We start from the raw sequence: 18,462 nt of genomic DNA on the forward strand, positions 1-18,462 counted from the left end.
TCGGGTGTCAATTAATGAGACAGAATGTTTGAGGGTTAGGGGTTTGTTTAGAAGAGAACAGGGGTTCAGATAGGAGCAGTGGAGTACACTGGAACAGGGATAATTTGGTCACACTAAGTTACGGGAGTGTGGTAGGGCTGTTCTGGATCAGAGGAGTGTAGGATAAGAAGGAAGGTATGTAACCTGATACTGGCTGACAGAAACTGGGGAACCAAGAGGCCAGAAAGGAGATTGAGCAGCATGTTAGCCATTAGGAAGACGGGGACTGGTGAGGAGAAATGAGCCGACAGCATGAATAATTAACAGGTCCCAAGGTTTTAATCAGAATGTCGAGAAGGAATGTTGGTATTACAGAGCATGGCCTTACTGATCCCACTCTCAGATATTTTTGAGACCCTTGAGCTTATAGGAAAAGAAAAAAGCTGGAATTGTATTCCCATCAACCTTCCAGATGTTCCCAGGACCCCTGGATAATGGCCTTCATGCTCCTAGCAAAGGAGGTAACCAAAGGGGCTGGAGCTCTGCCTTCTCTATCCATCTCCCAAAGGTTTTTGGACCCCCTAAGGGAATAAGCTTTGGGATTCCAGAGTTCCATAAAACAGGGTCCCCTCCGTCCTGTCAGTCACCTGAATACACAAACAAGTCTTGCCTCAAATCTCTTCTAATCCCAAATCCGTCAACTAGCTTCCATTATTAGCTCTGGACAGCTGCTGAGTTCAGAACGTTTCTCCATTCAGCAGAAGTTCTCGTCCTTATTGATCTTACCTACTTCTTCCTGGAAGAAGGCAGTTTAGTGGTGGTAACCACATGTTAGGTGGGATATTGACCAGCCACCTCCACTGAAGTCTAAAGTCTTACTGTGGTATGAAAGTGATCTCCAAGTCCAAGCTCCGGAGGTCATATACGAAGCTGGAAAGACCTTAATTACAGACCTAGTGATGGACTGTTGTCCAAGGATGAGCCTAGCTAAACTTCAAAGAGGTTCATCTCCAGCTGGGCTACAAGGTAATGAACTTTTTGGCCACAGCAACTCTCAAAGGGCATCTATTATGCTATGATCTACTAAGGGGTTGTAATCTGTGTCAGTCGAAGGGCAACCAAACTGATAAAGTATGGCCTTGAAATGTTGAGGGAAGTATGGACTAGCTGAATTGTGTACCAAAAAGGCAGTCAGCATGAGAGGGCTTAAAACTGAACTGGGAATGGCTGGGCTGGGTAGGAAATGGAATGGGGAGCACGACGTCTCTCCCAATCTGAAGGGTTATTGTTTGGAAGAGTCATTAGATTTGTTCTTGGTTCTAGAAGCAATGGGTGAAAACTGCACAGAAGCTGATTTCAGCTCAATATATATTATAAAAGCAAAACCAAAACTACTTCCATGTAATCACCTAGTGGAAAGGGCTGCTACAGGAAGTAGTGAGCGCCCAGCACTGAACATCTTCAAACAGCACAGATTTTTGGAGATTCTTGTAGGGGTCATTCCTGCTCAGGTAACTTATATCTAGAACTAGTGGGATGCTGAGGTCTTTTCTCCGTGGGCTTAGCCCTTCCCAGATAGGGACAAGCTGAGAAATAACTTCTACGGAAGGCCTTGTTCCTTCTTTCTAGGCTCCCTGAACTTTACTCACCTGTCCTCAAGGTCTTCTCCTATTCACGTAGGGATGAAGTGCTGGGCTGAGCAATAGGAGGGCCTGTACCAGAAGCCCCATCCACATAGGGAATGGTACAGCCATTAGGGCAGAAAGGTGCTTCTGGGTTTGGAAGTGTTTAGGAAGACCAGGGTGGCTGACATCGTTGGGGTAGAATCATTTTAAAATAATCAGACTATTTTTAAAAAGCTGAGAAATCTTCCATGTAAAATTACCAGAGTTCATTTCCCTATTAGCAGAGGTACCTTCACCTTCTTCCAGAGGGGGCATCTCTGGGGAAACTGTTCCCTTTTTCCTTCACTTCTTTATTTTCTTGCCAAAGAGAATAATATTGGGGCCATAGAGAACAGAACAAAGATAGCTAATGGGGAAATGAAACCCCAAATATGTAGCACAGAAGGGAGCATGCCATTTGGCTTAGACAGACTACATGCCAGGAAAATAAAAGAACTGGCAGAAAGGACTGCTGAGATGCCATCAGAGATCTTTGGAAGACTGTAGTGAAAGGGAAAGGGCAGCTAGATGACTCAGTGGATAGAGCACCATGCCTTGAGTCAGGAAAACTCATCTTGCTGAGTTCAAATCCAGCCTCAGATATGAGCTGAGTGACACTGAGCAAGTCACTTAACACCGTTTGCCTCAGTTTCCTCATCTGTAAAATGAGCTGGAGATGGGGAATGGCAAACCACTCCAATACTTTTGCCAAGAGAACCCCAAATGGGGTCGAACAGTTGGACATGACTGAAAAATGACTTTACAACAAGAAGAGGGGAAAGGTGATGCAGCATGAAAATGACATGTTCAGGTTTAGAAAAAAAAGGAAATGAAGAGGTGCTATCTGTAGCCCAGTGAATCTGACTTCCTGAAAAAATTCTAGAACATAACACTAGAGGCATGATAATGAGAGTGCTCCATGGAAGACAGATTATGTCAAACCAGTCTCATTCCCTTTTTTGACAGGGTTACTAAGCTGGTAGACCAGGGTAATGATAGAGAAATAATTTACCTAGATTTTTGCTAAGCATTTGACAAAATCTCTCATCTTATTCTTGCAGAAAAGATGGGGAGAATGTGGGCCAAATTAGGTGGAGCTGGAGTTGGTTGAATGGGTGGACCCCAGAAGTAGTTTATTACCGATTGGTTTGATGCCATCTTGGAGCCAAGTCTTGACTGGAGTGTCACTTAATATTTTTATCAATGATTTAGATAAAGGTATAAATATAGTATGCTTACCAAATCTGCAAATGACAACAATCTAGGATTGATAGCTAACATGTTGGATGAATGAGTCAGAATCCAAAACTGACAGGCTAGAACACTGGGCTGAATCGATCTAATGAGATGAGATTTAAAATGGATAAATATAAAGTCTCGTTGTTAGGTTCAGAAGTCAGTTTTATAAAGATAAGGTCAGTGGCATGGCTCAAAGAAATTCATCTGACAAATATTTGTGGGTTTTGGTGGACTGCACTTCAGTATGAGTCCACAGGGTGGTTTGATGGCCAAAAAATTAATACTATCCGAGGCTATGTTAAGAGAGGCGTAGCTTCTAGGACTAAGTTCATGATAATCCTGTGGTTCTCTGCCCTCATCTGGTTTTGTACCTTACATTTTAGGAAGGACAGTGATAAGCTGGAAAGTGACCAGAAGGTACTTGGATGGTGAAGGACCTTGATTGAGATAATGCCATATGAGGAGCAGTAGAGGTGTTTAGCTTGAAGAAGACACAGGGAAGACAGATGCCTTAAAGAATCTGAAGGGTTGTTACTTGGAACAAAGATTAGACTTATTCTGATTAGACCCTGGGAGCAGATTTGGGAGCAATGAATGGAGAAACAGAGATGACTGTTTAGACTTGATGTCAGGAAAAACTTCTAAACAATTAGAGCTCTCTCCAAAAAAGTGGAATTGGCTGCTTCAGAAGGTAGCATGTTGTTCCTCACTAGAGACATTCAAGCAAAGGCTGAATGACTGCTTGTCAGGGATGTTGTAGATAGAATTCTTCCTTAGCTATAGGACAGACTAGGATGGACTCTAAGAGTCTGGGAGCCTTTGCTCAGTGAGGCCACACTTAGAAAAAGGTTCCTTCTACATTTAACCTATCATCACTACAAATGAAACCAATCTATCCTTCAAAGGAAACTGCCAGTCTTCTCACTATACCAAAACTCACATAACTGGGCAACTCGGGGCTTATCGCTTAATGAATGGCTGTCTGCCAACTTCTGCCTACCTAAAGGAGAGCCACTTGTGGCTACTGCTTCTGGACAGAAGGAATGGGCTATAATCCTAGGCTGGCTTCCTGTCCTCTGCAGAGGCAGGCAAATTGGGAATTATTAATAGATGATTACTGAATGCACTGACTATTCTGAGAAGCTGGAAAAGGAAGAGTGTAGCTATGACACCTTCTGTCCTCCTCACATCTATCTCTGCATTGCCCTGCACGTCAACAAAAATATGGCTTGGAGGAAGGTGATATGGACCAGCCTCTCAGAAGAGGAGATGATGGGCAGCTAGCTACACAGGTCACTGGGCCAAAGGTGAAGGATGAGGCTCAATCAAGCAGATTGGCTTCTGGACTTAGACAACACTGCCAAGCCTTGATTCATTCAAAACCCTGAAGGATCCGTTTCCTTAATGTGCCCACCTCCTCTGCCTCCTCCAATCTGTTTCCTAGCACTGCCTCTTTGGAATACAGGTGTGTTTCCTCTGGCTCTCTGCTGCTATCCAAGGGGAACACCGTGTTCTCTGCTATTATGGCAGGATCCTCTTCTTCATGCTGACAGCAAGTGCACTCCAATTTCTGGTTTGGAGGCAGGACTCTGTCCTGGTCACTAAAACTGCCAGTCTTGTCTTTCTGGGCTTGGCAGTCCTGGCTGACCTCAGCCGGGTCAACGGGGAGAGCCTCACAGCACAAATGATCCTCCTCTTCCTCCAGCCCCCCCATTCTTTCTGCTATCTCTTCAGCAGAGGCTTGGCTCAAGTCCGGGTAATCCACTAGGATTGTATCTGGCCTTCGCTTGACGCAGTCCGAAAGGTCATAAACTGGATATGTCTCTTCTGGGTAGCCTGCACAGAAAAACAGAGAAAAAGTCTTGAAATACCCTTTCAAAGAAATAAAACACAGGGTTAAAAAAAGATTCAGAGAAGGCAGCCATCCTGAAAAATCCTTTCGAGAAGCTTACAGATGATCCTAATGGTTTTGAAGTTTCACTTGGGCAAATGCTCAGCAATTTGGTTGACTGTCCAAATGCTCTCAGAAACACAAACCAATTCAGATAAAAATACCTTCCTGAGCATGGAGAACTAGAAAATGGGTTTATAAATGACTCTGCACTCAGGAAAATATGCTTTGGCATTTCTATTTCAATGCCTCCCCACCCCTCGCTTCCCCAACACACACACACACACACACACACACACACACACACACACACACACAGAGAGTTCTTTCTTTTGCAGGACCAAAGAGGAAGATTAAACAAATTTCTTAAACCTTTCACTTGAAGAATTACACCAAACGCCAGCTGAAGAAGGCACAGCTAATGTTTACAGTTTATATTTGGAACCATTTTAAGAGCTTCCTGCTGGGAGAAAAAGACAACATTTTGTGAATCCTACTTAGCAACACCACTGAAAGAGTTGGTGAGCGTCAGGTATAGAGCAAGATGTGCTTGAGATCCTGGATGACAAGCCTTGTGCTTTCCAAAGACAGAATTCCCATTGTCAATTTCTTTGCCTTCACAAAATAGAACAAAAGAACAGAACGGACCTGGTAAATAAAATAAGGAATGCAGGAGGTGTGGTGCTGAATCCCAGCTCTGATAATGAGAAAAAACAAAAATGTTGCCAAATTAAGGAAAGTAATGAAATAAATCTATGTCAGCCAAGCCCCAGCCTGAGAGGCAGATGGGCCGGGCTACAGCTTGTGTGCCAGGGCTGGCAGTGGGCCTCATGCTTGCTGCACAATGTGAAAAGCTGGAGAATTCAAAATCCATTTGCACATTATTATAATTGGTAAACTCAACCTTAATGTAAAACATTTTCAGCCTGCACGTCCTGAATAGGAGGCCTCTTTCTGGATTCTGCTCAGGGCCTAGAGAGGCTTTTTCTTTGCTGACAGGTAACAGAGAATTAGGAGGAAGCTGTTTACCTTCCCAGTCCTCCATGTAAGGGGCTTCCTCAGCTTCTTTCTCAGGAGAGGGGCTGTCGAGAAGTTTTCCCTCCTTCATGACCCTGGTGATTTCTCGGAGTTGCTGCAATAACCGTTTTTCCTGGTCCGAAGTCACATTCTGTGCCCTGCTCGGAGGGGTCAGACACAACTCAGTTATCTGCTAAACGAGCAATGATTCTCCCACAGCCCATTACAGTGACCTGTCCCTGTCTTAGAACAAGGGAGCTCAAAGATTGAAGGGGATTTGGTTACTGGCCATAATAATCACCTCCATTAGCAAAAGATGTCTTTCTCTCCACAAAAGAACTGAAAAGGGTTATTCCTACACGAGTTCCCGGATCCTAAGGTAAAAGCAACCTAACAAATCCCCAAGATGCTAATTCTGGCCTGTTCTAGAAGCACCCACAGGGCTGAACCAGCCCTGGCTGACTTTCTCTTTCCTGCTGGGGGCAAAGTGATGCCATGGGTAACTGGTCCCTTTTTAAAGTCTGGGCAAGGCTGCTTTAGGGCCAGCCTCTTCAAATATCAGGTGTCCTGCCAATGAATAGTTTATTTAAAAAAGGATTTAAGCTACTGAGGAGTCAGTCTTCCATCCTAGGGCATCCCAAGCCAAGGAACATTTACAGATTTAAAAAGTGTTGCTTTCTGGTATGGCCACGGGAGGGAGACCTTTCATTTTATAATCATCTCCCAGATCCAGGCTGGCACATGCTATTATTCATAGTTGGAAGGGACCTTTGCGATGATCAAATACAGCTCCTCTCATTTTTGTTCTCAATGCCCACAGTGGGGAGGTGTCTTCCCGAAGGTTGCTTGTGTAATGAGCCACGATTCAGGCCTGGAATCCTGACTCAATGTCCTGCACTCTTCCTATGACATACAGGTCATGGTCTCTCTCTGCCATGGTCAGACAAATAGCCGTTTAGACCTCACCTGCTCAGCATAGCCCGCAAGAATGGAAACGACATCAAGCCTCTGACATTGGCAGTATCTTTTACGATAAGGAAATAAAAGGAGGCAACAGAGTGTAGTGGGAAGTCCAGTGGAACTGCGGTGGGGCAGGGCAGAAGGTCTGAATTCAAATCTTGCTTCTATCACTTAGTAGTTGTATCAGGTGGTTCAGTGGATAGATCACGGCTTGGAGTCAGGAAGATCTGAATTCAAATCTGACCTCAGACACTTACTAGCTGTGTAACTTTGGGCAAGTCAGTTGACTACTGTTTGGCTCAGTTCCTCATCTGTAAAATGGGAATACAGTGGAGAAGGAAATGGCAAAACCATTCCAGTATTTTTGCCAAGATGTCCATTGAGGCCATGTGGACACTACTGAACAACCACAGTCGTTAAACCTTAAACCAGGAACAGCCTCGTAAAAGTTAACAGGAACAAAAGGATTAGGCCTTTGTTCTAGCTTCTGATACTTCTGAAATATTCTTGAGAGAGCTTAATTTGCCTTGCCTGAGGATGAAACAGGAGTGCCTTGGAATAGGCCTTTAAAAGAGGCAGGTAGGGAAGGAGAGAAAATGAGAGCTGAGGGGGGCGGGGTGCCATTCAGAGAAGGGGCATCTGAAAAGCTTCTCCCTAAGGAAGCATGTGGTAACAAGGGAAGAGGGAACACAGAACCTGGGGGAATTCCTGGGCCAAGCTACAAATAAAATGAAGAGGTTGAATTAGCTCCTAAGGTTCCTTCCAGGATCATGTGATTGTTTTTCCTCTTGACATCTCCAAGTTGGCAAAACCAAAAAATATATGTATGTATGTGTGTATATGTACACACACTCTGTGTGTGTGTGTGTGTGTGTGTGTGTGTGTGTGTGTGGAGAGAGAGAGAGAGTGTCATCTTTCCATAAACAATTTCCACATCACCAGACAGAAATAAGTAACACCACCTGCAATGCCCATTTCTACAACATGTCACAGTGTCCTTGCCTCCCAACAGCCCTATGAGATACGGTAATACAAATCTTATCATCATTGCTGCGGAGGAAACTAAAGTCTCAAAGAAGGTAAGTGATATGCCCAAGGTCACACAGCTATGAAATGGTAAAGCCAGCCTCAAACCAAGGTCTCCTGATTCCAAATTTCGGGCTCTCAGGAACAAGCCCTGCTGAATCACTTCAGAGACCATTTCATTTATGCTGTGAATAATCCAGAGAATTCATAAAACGGCCCTACCCTGGGAAAAAAGCTCCCTTGGTCTTTTAAATCCAATTCAATATATATTTATTAAGTATCTACTATGTGCAAGGCACTGTAGTAGGTGGAGAAGCCTTGTACCGGCTTTAATACCTAGTTCAGATCAAGTCCTATGCCACAACAGATGCCAGCTTCCCTAAAGTGCCTCACAAATCAAAAACAGGGAAGAGTGTGGTGCATTTCTGCAGCTTTGTCAGTTTCTTCATCATTTTCATTTGGTTTCTAATCAATCAACAAGCATCATGGAGGCATTATACTAGGTAACAAAGGCAAAAATAAAATATTTGTCGGGAGTTTGGATTGGGAGGAGAAGACACACACAACACGGACATATGAGTATATATGCATACACATATTAATACACAAAATAAATACAAGGTAATATTTTGGGGGGAAGCACTAGCATCTGGAAAGGGCATCAGGAAAAGTCCCAGGTTGGAGGGGGAATCTGGAACTGAGGCAAAGGGCAGAAGAGGGTACAGTGTAGACACATCTTCCTCACATGCTTGGAAAGGCACAGATGAGGAATGGGATGTCGGGGTAAGGAACAGCAAGAAGACCAGTCTGGCCAAACCAAAAGTGGTGTGACGGGAGCAATTCTTAGAGTGATACCCTGTTTATCAGGAGGTCAGATTATGAACTGTCTCCACTTTCCCTAACACTGGCCCTAACAAGGAGTGCATGACGAGGCCTATTAGCTGCTAAAGTGGGTATGATAAAACCCCTGTGTTTTGCTCTTCGGACGGGTTCTCCCTCACTCGGAAACAAACATCCTTGCTAACATACAGGTCTTAAGATTGGTGGTCTGGTTTTCCACCCAACAGGAAATCAAAAACAGCCAGCTAGAAGGGGGAAGGAAGGGCTATCAGAGGTACATAGAATCAATGGAAACAAAAGTCACAGATAAAGATGCAGTTTAAGGGAAGAGAAAAAAGTCTAAGTACTCTATTACCACACAGTACAGTAAGAATTCTAAAAATGAGTGATTACTCTGAATCGTTAAGAAATAGCTGAATTATATTCAGTATGCTCTGTTTAAGAAGAACTTAGATTTCAATAAAAATAGTTAAAACATAAAAAGTTTTGTTGTTTGGAAAGGCATTTGTCATTTGGAAAAATCATTACAGGTGCTGATAAGACAATGCTAACAAATGAGAGGTTACTGTTTCATTAATATATGAGTATTTGTTGAATAGGTCCCCATAGGAAGGTGAGCATTAAGCATTTCCAGCTCACCTCCAGGGAAGTAAGGACAAATCCTACTTTCTCTTTTTTCATTCTCCCAAAGATCTCTCAGGAGGTCTTGGGAGAAGTGCTACGTAAAAGACCATGCCTGACTCTCTTCTATGAAGCCAAGGGCTGCTGCAGGGGACGCAGGGGATGTTGTGGACTCAAGAGATGAAGAAGCTGGAGTTATACACCAAAAGCGTCAAGGGAGCCCTCTAAAAGACTCAAGAGGCCAAGGGGGTAGAGGTAATGCCAATCAACCCTAACATTTTCTAGGTCATTTACCTGCAAAAGCAATGCTACACTGAAGCAAAAACTTTCTTCTGAATGATCAGTGCTAATGACATTAATGACAGTTTTCTGCCACTGATCTCATGCAAGAAAATACTTTCTGAATGAGGTTAGATCCAAACATGATTCACTGGAAGAAAACAACAGTTCTAGCCTCTAGAAATGTGTCCAATAGCTTTTGAGGTGGTTCATCACTCAGGGACTTGGTCTTGCTTAGGAAAATTCCTTTGGGCTTCATGGTTCATACTCAGAACTTTGCAATTAAATAATCTAAAACAATTTTTATTTTTTCCCCAGTGGGCCAGTCATACAATTCAACCAGTTTTGCCTATGGATCAGATACTAAAATAATTCTTCCGTTCATACAAACACTTATTAAGTATCTGTCATGTGTGAGGCACCAGGTAAGATACAAAGATAAGTAAAACCTAGATCTCCTCCAGACTAGTGAAGAAAAGGAAAAATCCCAGTGCAGCAATGAGTCTGGACTCACTCTTACAGATCGAGGAAGGTTTACATCTTCCCCTCAGGACTCCAGGGGCTCCCTCTGAAGGGTTAGCAGTTTCTGATGCTACTGACTTGAGCCCCCATTCCAGCGTTCTCTTCCCGCTATTAACTACCAGCTATTAATGCCTCAGTGTCACGTACCCAGTTACCAGGATCAAATGAGATAACAATCGTGACGTTCTTAGCACAGTGCTGGTACATAGTAAGTGCTATATGAATTTCAGCTATCATTACTATTAACACCAATTAGCTTTTACAAATGGATATTCCTTTGAAGATATAATGAGAACAGAACGACCAACATTTCCTCACTTTCCACATCTCTAACACCTAGAAGGTACAACTTCCTTTACCAGGGGTGGGAAACCTGCGGCCTTGAGGCCATATGGGGCCTTCTGGGTCCTCAAGTGAATCCCTCTGACTGAATCCAAACTTCACAGAACAAATCAAGTTTGGATTCAGTCAAAGGCCACACTTGAGGACCTAGAGGGCCCCACGTGGCCTTAAAGCCGCAGGTTCTCCAGCTCTGCCTTATACTCTAACCCCTGAATTTGGGGAGAGTGGGCTCAAACCTAGCAGAGATTTCTATATAACATTAGCATCTTGTCAAGTTCACATCCAGATGCAACATCAATGTGGTGAATTTGAATCTCAGCCACCCTGGGCCGGCTCCCCAAAGACCCTCCTTGTTCCTTGAGGCATTGATGCTGGACTGACTGGCCACTAAGGTCCCCATAGACTCTACTCCCATAGGTCTTGGTGACTGCATCTCCTGACCTTTCAAAGCTCCCAAGGTCATAGTCACCTCCAGTCTCCTTCACTGGAATGCATGCAGCCAGGTAGGAAGGCGTCAAACCAACACTTCTTTCCTGATCCACAAAACGAGGGGTCCCTATGGTCTCAGCTAGGACTAAAAAAGTCTCGTGATTCCATTCATTTAACAGTGCTCATTATGAACAAAGCACTATGCTAGGTATAAGGCATGCATGTATGTGTACAAAGATAAATAAGGTATAAGTAATCCTTGTGACAAGGAGTTTACTGGCTAGCAGGAGTAGGGGAAACTCTTAGCTTCATATATAAGTACTTAATTCACTTTTGCTTTATAAATGCATGAGAGTCATTACTGCTTCCTGGACTTCTGAGGCTGCAAACTGCCAAATCCCCAAGGATTCCTGAACAGGTACTAAGGGAAGTATAAAACCATATTTATGTTGAGGCTGTAGACATGTGTTCACTTATAGAGTGAGTCCTTTTAATCAGCAAGCAAGAGGAACTAGGACTCTTAATGCAGGGGGGAAGATTTGACCTCAAAGGTATCACTGAAATGAAATCTGTAACTGGAATATGTCTCTGATCTGATCTACCTCATTTAAAAGAAACAAGACAGGCCAAAGAGCAGGATGGGGTGGTATTGGGTATCATGTGAAGAAGCCCAAGAATTAAAGAAGGAAATATGGTGGAGAATGTTGGGTGAAGGTCAGTGAAGGGAAGGAGAAAAATGGTCATATCACCAGAGTGTGACCACTTGGCCATTACTGTCCCAGGAAACAGATCAGTGGTTCAAGACACAGATTACAAACCTGGCACAGAAACGAGATCCAGTAAGGATGGGCAACTTCACTTTTCTAGATGTCTGCTAGGACTTTTCCATTCCAAAAGCATGGCTGCTAATAATCTCTTGACTTGTCTTGGAATTAAAATGCCAAGATTCAATGACTGACTTGATGTGAAGGGTAAAACCTAAGGATCCACAGAAACAGGGTATAGTTCTGATGAATCCTGTCAGATCCCAGACCCTGCCTTGGTCTAGATACCAGGTTAGAATAGCTGAGTGGTCTAAACGCACAGTGAAGCACTCTCAGCTAACCCCCTGATCCTACCAATGGAATAAAAACCTCTAGAGGAGCTGGCTGGCAGGGAGTAGTTCACCCCACAGCCCACAGCATCATTATTTTATAATTTCTTCAAGTCTGGCCCTTGGGGGCCTATGAAGAAAGGCTTCTTCCCTTCCCACGGATGGGAACTGTATGTGGTTATTATTACATGGTCAAGTACAAGTTGTATGGTATGTCTTTTTAAGGGCTTGGGAGCAACTGCTGGACAAAGAAAGACTCAGCTTGAACAGAACAGAGGACGGTGAGTAAAGTTAGCAACAGGACAGGGACATGGTAGATATTTCACTAGACTTGGTGGATTCCACCCAGACCCATCCTTCATAATAGTGATTAACTGTGTGTGTGTGTGTGTGTGGTAGACAAGACAGAGCAAGACCACTGGGGGGCTGGGAGAGCATACAGACTTGGTACACAAAAGGGCCATATGGCTAGGTTTCAGGGTAGGCAAGAATGCAGGTCTGGCTCCTAAAAGGTATCTTGGTGACTATTCTTGCCACCAGCCCAGGCCCAGAGGCACATTAGACAGGGACACGGGCAAGTAAGCCTCGGAAGTTGTGCCAGCCTTTGTGACTTGAGTGGGGGTATCTCAGGGAAAAGGTTACTGTTCTGAAACCCTACTGAAATGTCTATCACAGTCATCTCCTACTTTCTTTAAACATTTTTTAAAAAAATCCAAACTTAATAAACATGAAGTAAGATGATTACTTTCATATACATAAACAGAAAGAAGGGATTAGAGATGAAACTGCAATGATCTATCATGTAAAGCTTGCTTTTCTTTTAAAGTACATAATAAATCCATAATGGTGCTTTCAAAATTGTCCTACTTGTCTGGATTTCTTCTGGCTTTTCTTCTTTTATCTTCTCAGAATTTCAAAATGTTTCAACAACTCTTTCTTCTTTCCTTCCTTCCTTCCTTCCTTCCTTCCTTCCTTCCTTCCTTCCTTCCTTCCTTCCTTCCTTTCTCTTCCTTCCTCTCTCTCTCTCTTCCTTTTCCCCAACCCTATTTCCTTCTTTGCCTCCCTCACCATTGAGAAGAAAAACAAAAACTATCATAATAAATATTCATAATCAAGCAAAACAAATTCCCATGTTGGCTGGATACAAAAATAAATAGCCCACCTCATCTTGGTCTCTGGCACCACCTGTTTGCATCATCATCGCCCATCCTGCATTACAACAAAAGCTTCCATTGGAAGTACTTCTCGTTAGACTTCTCCTTGCCTTGGACATTAAATTCCTACAACATCTTCCTACTTTCAAAAACAAACCCTGCACTAATGATTATGCAAAATATAAATACCGAACTTAAACCATTTCTGTTGAACCTAACTATAGTTATCTGTGTATCCCTTATGTAGATTCATTACTATTGTTAGAAGGGACCCATAGTGATCAAACCCATCATTTTAATGAGGAAAAGTGAGGGTCAGAGAGAGGAAAGGACTTGACCCCATAGCGAGCTGCATTATGCAGGTAGTTTCTGCTTTCAGAAGCAGTGGGTTTGAAGACAATGTGTATTCTGAAGACCACATCTGATTATACATTCCATTCCATAATTAGGAATTCCATAATTAAACGTGGCCTTTACCTGGATTTTACAAAAATCATCGTAAGATGGAGTAATGGTGGTGGAAAGAGAAGTCCAGGTCTTTCAATCAGTTTTCTCATGAGCAGACAAGGTGATGAAAGGGGAATGAAAGGGGGACTTCCTGTAAGGATGACAATAAGAGCTTACCTTTACACAAAAGCTTTATGGAATAAAAAAATTTCATTTAAGCCACTCCATAACAGCTTCACGTGGAAGGGATTATCATCCCCATTTGACAGATGAGGGGATGGAGGCCTGGGGAAGTGAGGCAGCTAAACCATGGTCCTCCATTGGGACCGTAAGTCCAGTACCTTTTTCTCCCATTTTTATCTCTGCCTCTTGGTACCAGTTATGATAAACTGAAGCGCACTCTCCCAGCCATGACATAATGCTGAACCCTGAATCTACAGCATGGTCTCACTCTGGGAAACACAGAGTGTTGCCCTCTTCCTGTCTAGCCATAGATGGGGGAGACAGTGGGAAGCCCCACTCAGATCCTGGGGCTACTCTATGATCTGCTCACTGTGAGCGGCCCCTCTTTGGCTTATCCACCGTGGCGTGGATTTGCTCTGTAAGCATGTCTGAATCCAAAACGTGTGGGCCAGAGAATTTTATTTTCTTCTTCAGTTTTTATACCCATTGCACTGAGTGGGCTGCCTTTCCCCTCTGTATTTATTCTGTTTATTTGTTGTTGCAGAACGCTGTGCATACCACCTGTTCTATTCTTCTGTGAAGATGGGCATCATGAGATCCTCCCTAGTCCTATAGGTTATCCTGCCTGATCAAATCTTTCTCATTAGACACATCTCCTGGGCTTGGACGGTGGGCAAAGAAGGGTCCTTAATTTATAGCTTGTCTAGATAGACTCACAATCCTTTGAAGTCCCTACACTGGTGTTCCCTCCATAATAACAAGGTTTGCACTTGAAATTCCAGAAATGTTCCATCTCAGAAACTGATGTTAACCTGGAGATGGATTAAAGGTTTTTTTAAATATCATCTAATAATACTTTTCAGACTTAAGACAGATTTTTGCCTGTGAGCGCTAAAGCTCTGTACAAATTTTTAAATAACGAAGCCTCGGCAAACTCTTAAAAGGCAGGTAGTATGCAGCATGTAGCTGAGCTAAGGCATAGTCTGCTTAAGCGAACAGCCCTAGGACACAACAACTAAGTAAAAAGACTTAGAAATGGGAGCCCAGATGTACTAATTTCTATTTTTATGATATACGGATTGTTCCCTCATTACCCTGTACATTATGGAGTGAAAATCAGCCTCTTCATCGAAAAGCTTGGCCCAGAGCACAAAGTACATGAAAGAAAATGTGACCGTCCCCCCTCCACGCATCTGAGATCGCATGCTGATGATGCAGGCACACAGCGCAAGGGGGTGGGTGGTGGGGAGGGGTCCAGAGCACTGAGCCAAGAGCTGTGGGGCCTGGGCTCTCAGCTCTGCTGCTCCAGGTAGTTTGTGGTCTATGTGACCTCCCCGGCACTCAAGAATTCTCATCTGTCAAATGAGAACAGAAGAATTTGGCTTCCTTCACTGGGATGTTCTGAGGCTTCGAGGAGGATTTCTATCCATAAAGTATTTATATTATGGAGGCTCCTATTAATTCGCAGGGCAGATATGGCCTCAGATACTTACTAGGTGAGCTGGACACGAATGAACAACAAGAAGAACCTACCCCTACCTTCTGTGACTGTGTATTTCAATGATTTGCTATAGACCTAAACTTCCCTTGTTATCTCCTCGCCCCCACTATCTGATGGATTCTCTGAATGTCTGGTCAATGACAACAGCCTGTGCGCTCAGGATTCTGCTTGGTGATGATCTGCCTCCCGGTGAACTATCTGACTAGGCTGTAAGATGTCCGTGTTCACCTGGTGATTCTTGTCAAAGAAGGTACTTAATAAATGCCTGCTGGATGAAGGGATCTACTCTTATGCACGGCTTCCAAACATGCTTCTTCCAAAAGCTGGGCTTGCCTACATAATGCATTTCATATGACATGGGTTAGAAGATCAGCCCAGTCCTGCCCCAAACACACACGCACAACGAGTCTCTAAAGTGAAGTATCAGTCCTGGTTTGCAATAGCAGAAAGTGTTCCAACAAAATGCATTATGCGTAATTCTTCCTCCAGGCATCTCTGTCTCAAGTTTTTCAAAGTACTTCAAGTCATCTCATTATCTCTCATTTCACCAATTCCTAAAAATGTCCTTAAAATTCAAGCTTTCTAAGTTTATCAGCAATACTACGGCATCCTTACATGTAAAATATGTATGTGTATTTGAGGAAAGAGCTTTTAAATCTCACAGAATTACATGAATGGCAAGCCAATGGATATCTAGTACACTTTTTAACAAGGATTCAACATGTTTTGTGTGGGCTACAGTGAGACTTCAAAAAGAAAGCTGCGTGCTTCAAGATTTAAGAACCATTCACTCAAAGAATCATAGGACAGCAGCTTAGATTTCTGGAGCGTGATGAAGCCTGCAAGATGCCATACATGCATCTCCTCATTTGATACCTGCAACAATTCTCCGAGGACAGTGATGTGCCATCCTTTCAGTCACCCAGGCTTGAGACCTCGGCGCCACCCTCGACACCCCACCCTCCTTCCTCCCTTACGTCTAATTAGATGCCAGATCTTGTCATCTCTGTCTCCACAACATCTTCCATGTCTCCCCTCTCTCCACCCACAAAGTCACCGCTGTTGTTTAAGCCTTTATCACCTTTTGCCTGCACTGTTGCAGCAGCCTCCTAACTGGTCTTTGGTTTCCCTGCCTCCAGCCTCTCCCTTCTTCAACCTATTCTCCACTCAGCTTCCAAGGCCAGGTCTGACCATGCGAATCCCCTCCACAACAAACTTCAGTAGTGCCTTATTAATGTGAGGAACAAATGTAAATGCCTGTGCTTGCATCTAAAACCTTTCACCTGCTGGTCCCCGACCTGACTTTCCAGAAATTATATTTTACTCCCCTTCGAGCTCCCTACGATCCAATCAAAATGGAGTTCTTGTTCCTCATACTGTATATTTCATTTCCCACCTCCAAACCTTTGTACTGGCTCTCCCAGAATGTACTTCCTCCTTACTTATGCCTCTAAGGTTCCCTAGTGTTCTTCAAGACACAGTTCGAGGGCCACTTTTTAAAATCTATGAGGCTTTTTCTGATTCCCTCGGCTACTGGTGCCCCTTCCTCTATATTACCCTGTCTATATATCTCTATATATGTGCATTTATATAGATAGTGCAATCTTATGTATGTAAATACACCTTTTTCTCCACTATAATAATAATTAACATTTATACAGTGCCTACAATGTGCCAGGCACTGTGCCGCGTGCTTTATAATCACTATCTCATTTGGTCCTCACGACAACTTTGAGAAGTAGGTGCTATCATTATCTCCATACTACTGCTGGAGAAACTAAGACAAACAGAAGTTAAGTGAGGTGCCCAGCTGCCACACAACCAGTAAGTGTCTGGGGCTGGATTTGAACGCAGTTCTTCCAGATTCCGGCCGGGGGCTCTATCCGCCAAGCCACCCAGATGCCCTTTAGAATTGAAGCTCTCTGAGGGCATCCTCAGCACCTAGCTCAGTGCCTGGCACACAGCAGGCATCGGATAAAGGCTTGTTGATCGATTATCATCCCACTTTTACAACGGAGCAAACTTGGGCCAACATCACACAACCACTAAGTGATGGAGCTGGGATCTGAACCCTGGTTTTCTGACCCCCCAAGTCCAGTGTTTTCTCCGCTAAACTGGTGATTAGAGTCTGACCGCTAGAAGAGATAATAAAGAATTCGGCTCATTACATGAACTCCTTCTACCGACATCCGTCACAAATACACATCTAGGCTCTTCTTGAACAGTTTCAGTGACATGGAACTCACTACCCCATAGGACTGCCTGTTCCCTTGTAGACATTCCTATTTGGGGGCAGGGAACTCCTTATGTATCAGATAAAATCATATTTGTAATGTGCTTACTTGGCACAGTGTCTGTACAAGGAGGTACTTAATAAATGCTTGTTCCCTTTCTTCTTTTCCCTCCTTATCCCAAGCTCAAATCTGCCTTCCTGTAGCTTTATCTAGTTCTGCCACCTGTGGCCAAGGTCTCCCCCACCAATTCCTCCTTCACACATCTGCCCGGTCTTCCCATTGCCAGGCTAGGAACACCCACTTCCTTTAACCAGACTTCCTATGAAATGGTTTCTGGTCCCTTCACCGTTCTCATCACTTTGGGGAATTGCTGCTGGTGAAGAGCTCCAGGCCTGGAGTCAGGAAGACCTGAAACCAAATCCAACCTCAGACACTTACTGTCTGTGTGACCCTGGGCAAGTCACTTTACCCTCTTTGCCTCATCTGTAAAATGAGCTGGAGAAGGAAATGGCAAACCACTCCAAGATCTTTGCCAAGAAAACACCAAACGGGGTCACAGAGAGTCATACACAACTGAAACGACTGAACAACAAAAAATCTGAAAATGGAGCAGCTAGGTGACGATGTGGATAGAGCCCCAGCCCTGGCATCAAGAGGATGTGGTTCAAATCTGGCCTCACTAGCTGTGTGACCCTGACTGCCTCCAAAAAAAGAGAAGGAAGAAAGAAAGAGAAAAAGAAAAACGGAGCATTCAGAACTAAATGCAAAACACCAGGCCTACTCTGAGCTGGGTAGAGAATAACAGAGGAGCAGAAGCTATGTGAGCACTCAATTAAAATCCTTACTTTTTTTTTCATCGACTGATGCCGTAGCCAAATCTCCTTCCTTCTACTACTGTGCAGTTTTTTGAGACCTGCTTAATAAGCCAGAGAGAAGAAAGTCCTTCCACTTTCTCCTCAAGCAAGAAGACTAGCTCGTATATAAAGTGCACAGTTGGCAATAACCTCCCCGGGGAAGACAAGCAGAGGACAATCCCCTCCA

General features: G+C 43.8%; 1 protein-coding gene across 1 annotated transcript in view; it reads right to left on the reverse strand.

Annotated features, from left to right (window-relative positions):
- Positions 1 to 296: 296 nt before the first annotated feature.
- Positions 297 to 18,462, reverse strand: part of RIC3 (RIC3 acetylcholine receptor chaperone) — a 39,587-nt gene continuing 21,421 nt past the window's right edge. Inside the window, exons 5-6 of the mRNA XM_036763387.1 lie at positions 5,803 to 5,948; positions 297 to 4,718 (exon numbers count right to left, since the gene is read on the reverse strand). Of these exons, the coding sequence (XP_036619282.1) occupies positions 4,255 to 4,718; positions 5,803 to 5,948 (610 nt within the window). The 3' untranslated portion in view covers positions 297 to 4,254. The remainder of the gene's footprint in view (positions 4,719 to 5,802; positions 5,949 to 18,462) is intronic.

This window comes from Trichosurus vulpecula, chromosome 6 (assembly GCF_011100635.1).
Source record: "Trichosurus vulpecula isolate mTriVul1 chromosome 6, mTriVul1.pri, whole genome shotgun sequence".
Lineage (NCBI taxonomy): Eukaryota > Metazoa > Chordata > Mammalia > Diprotodontia > Phalangeridae > Trichosurus > Trichosurus vulpecula.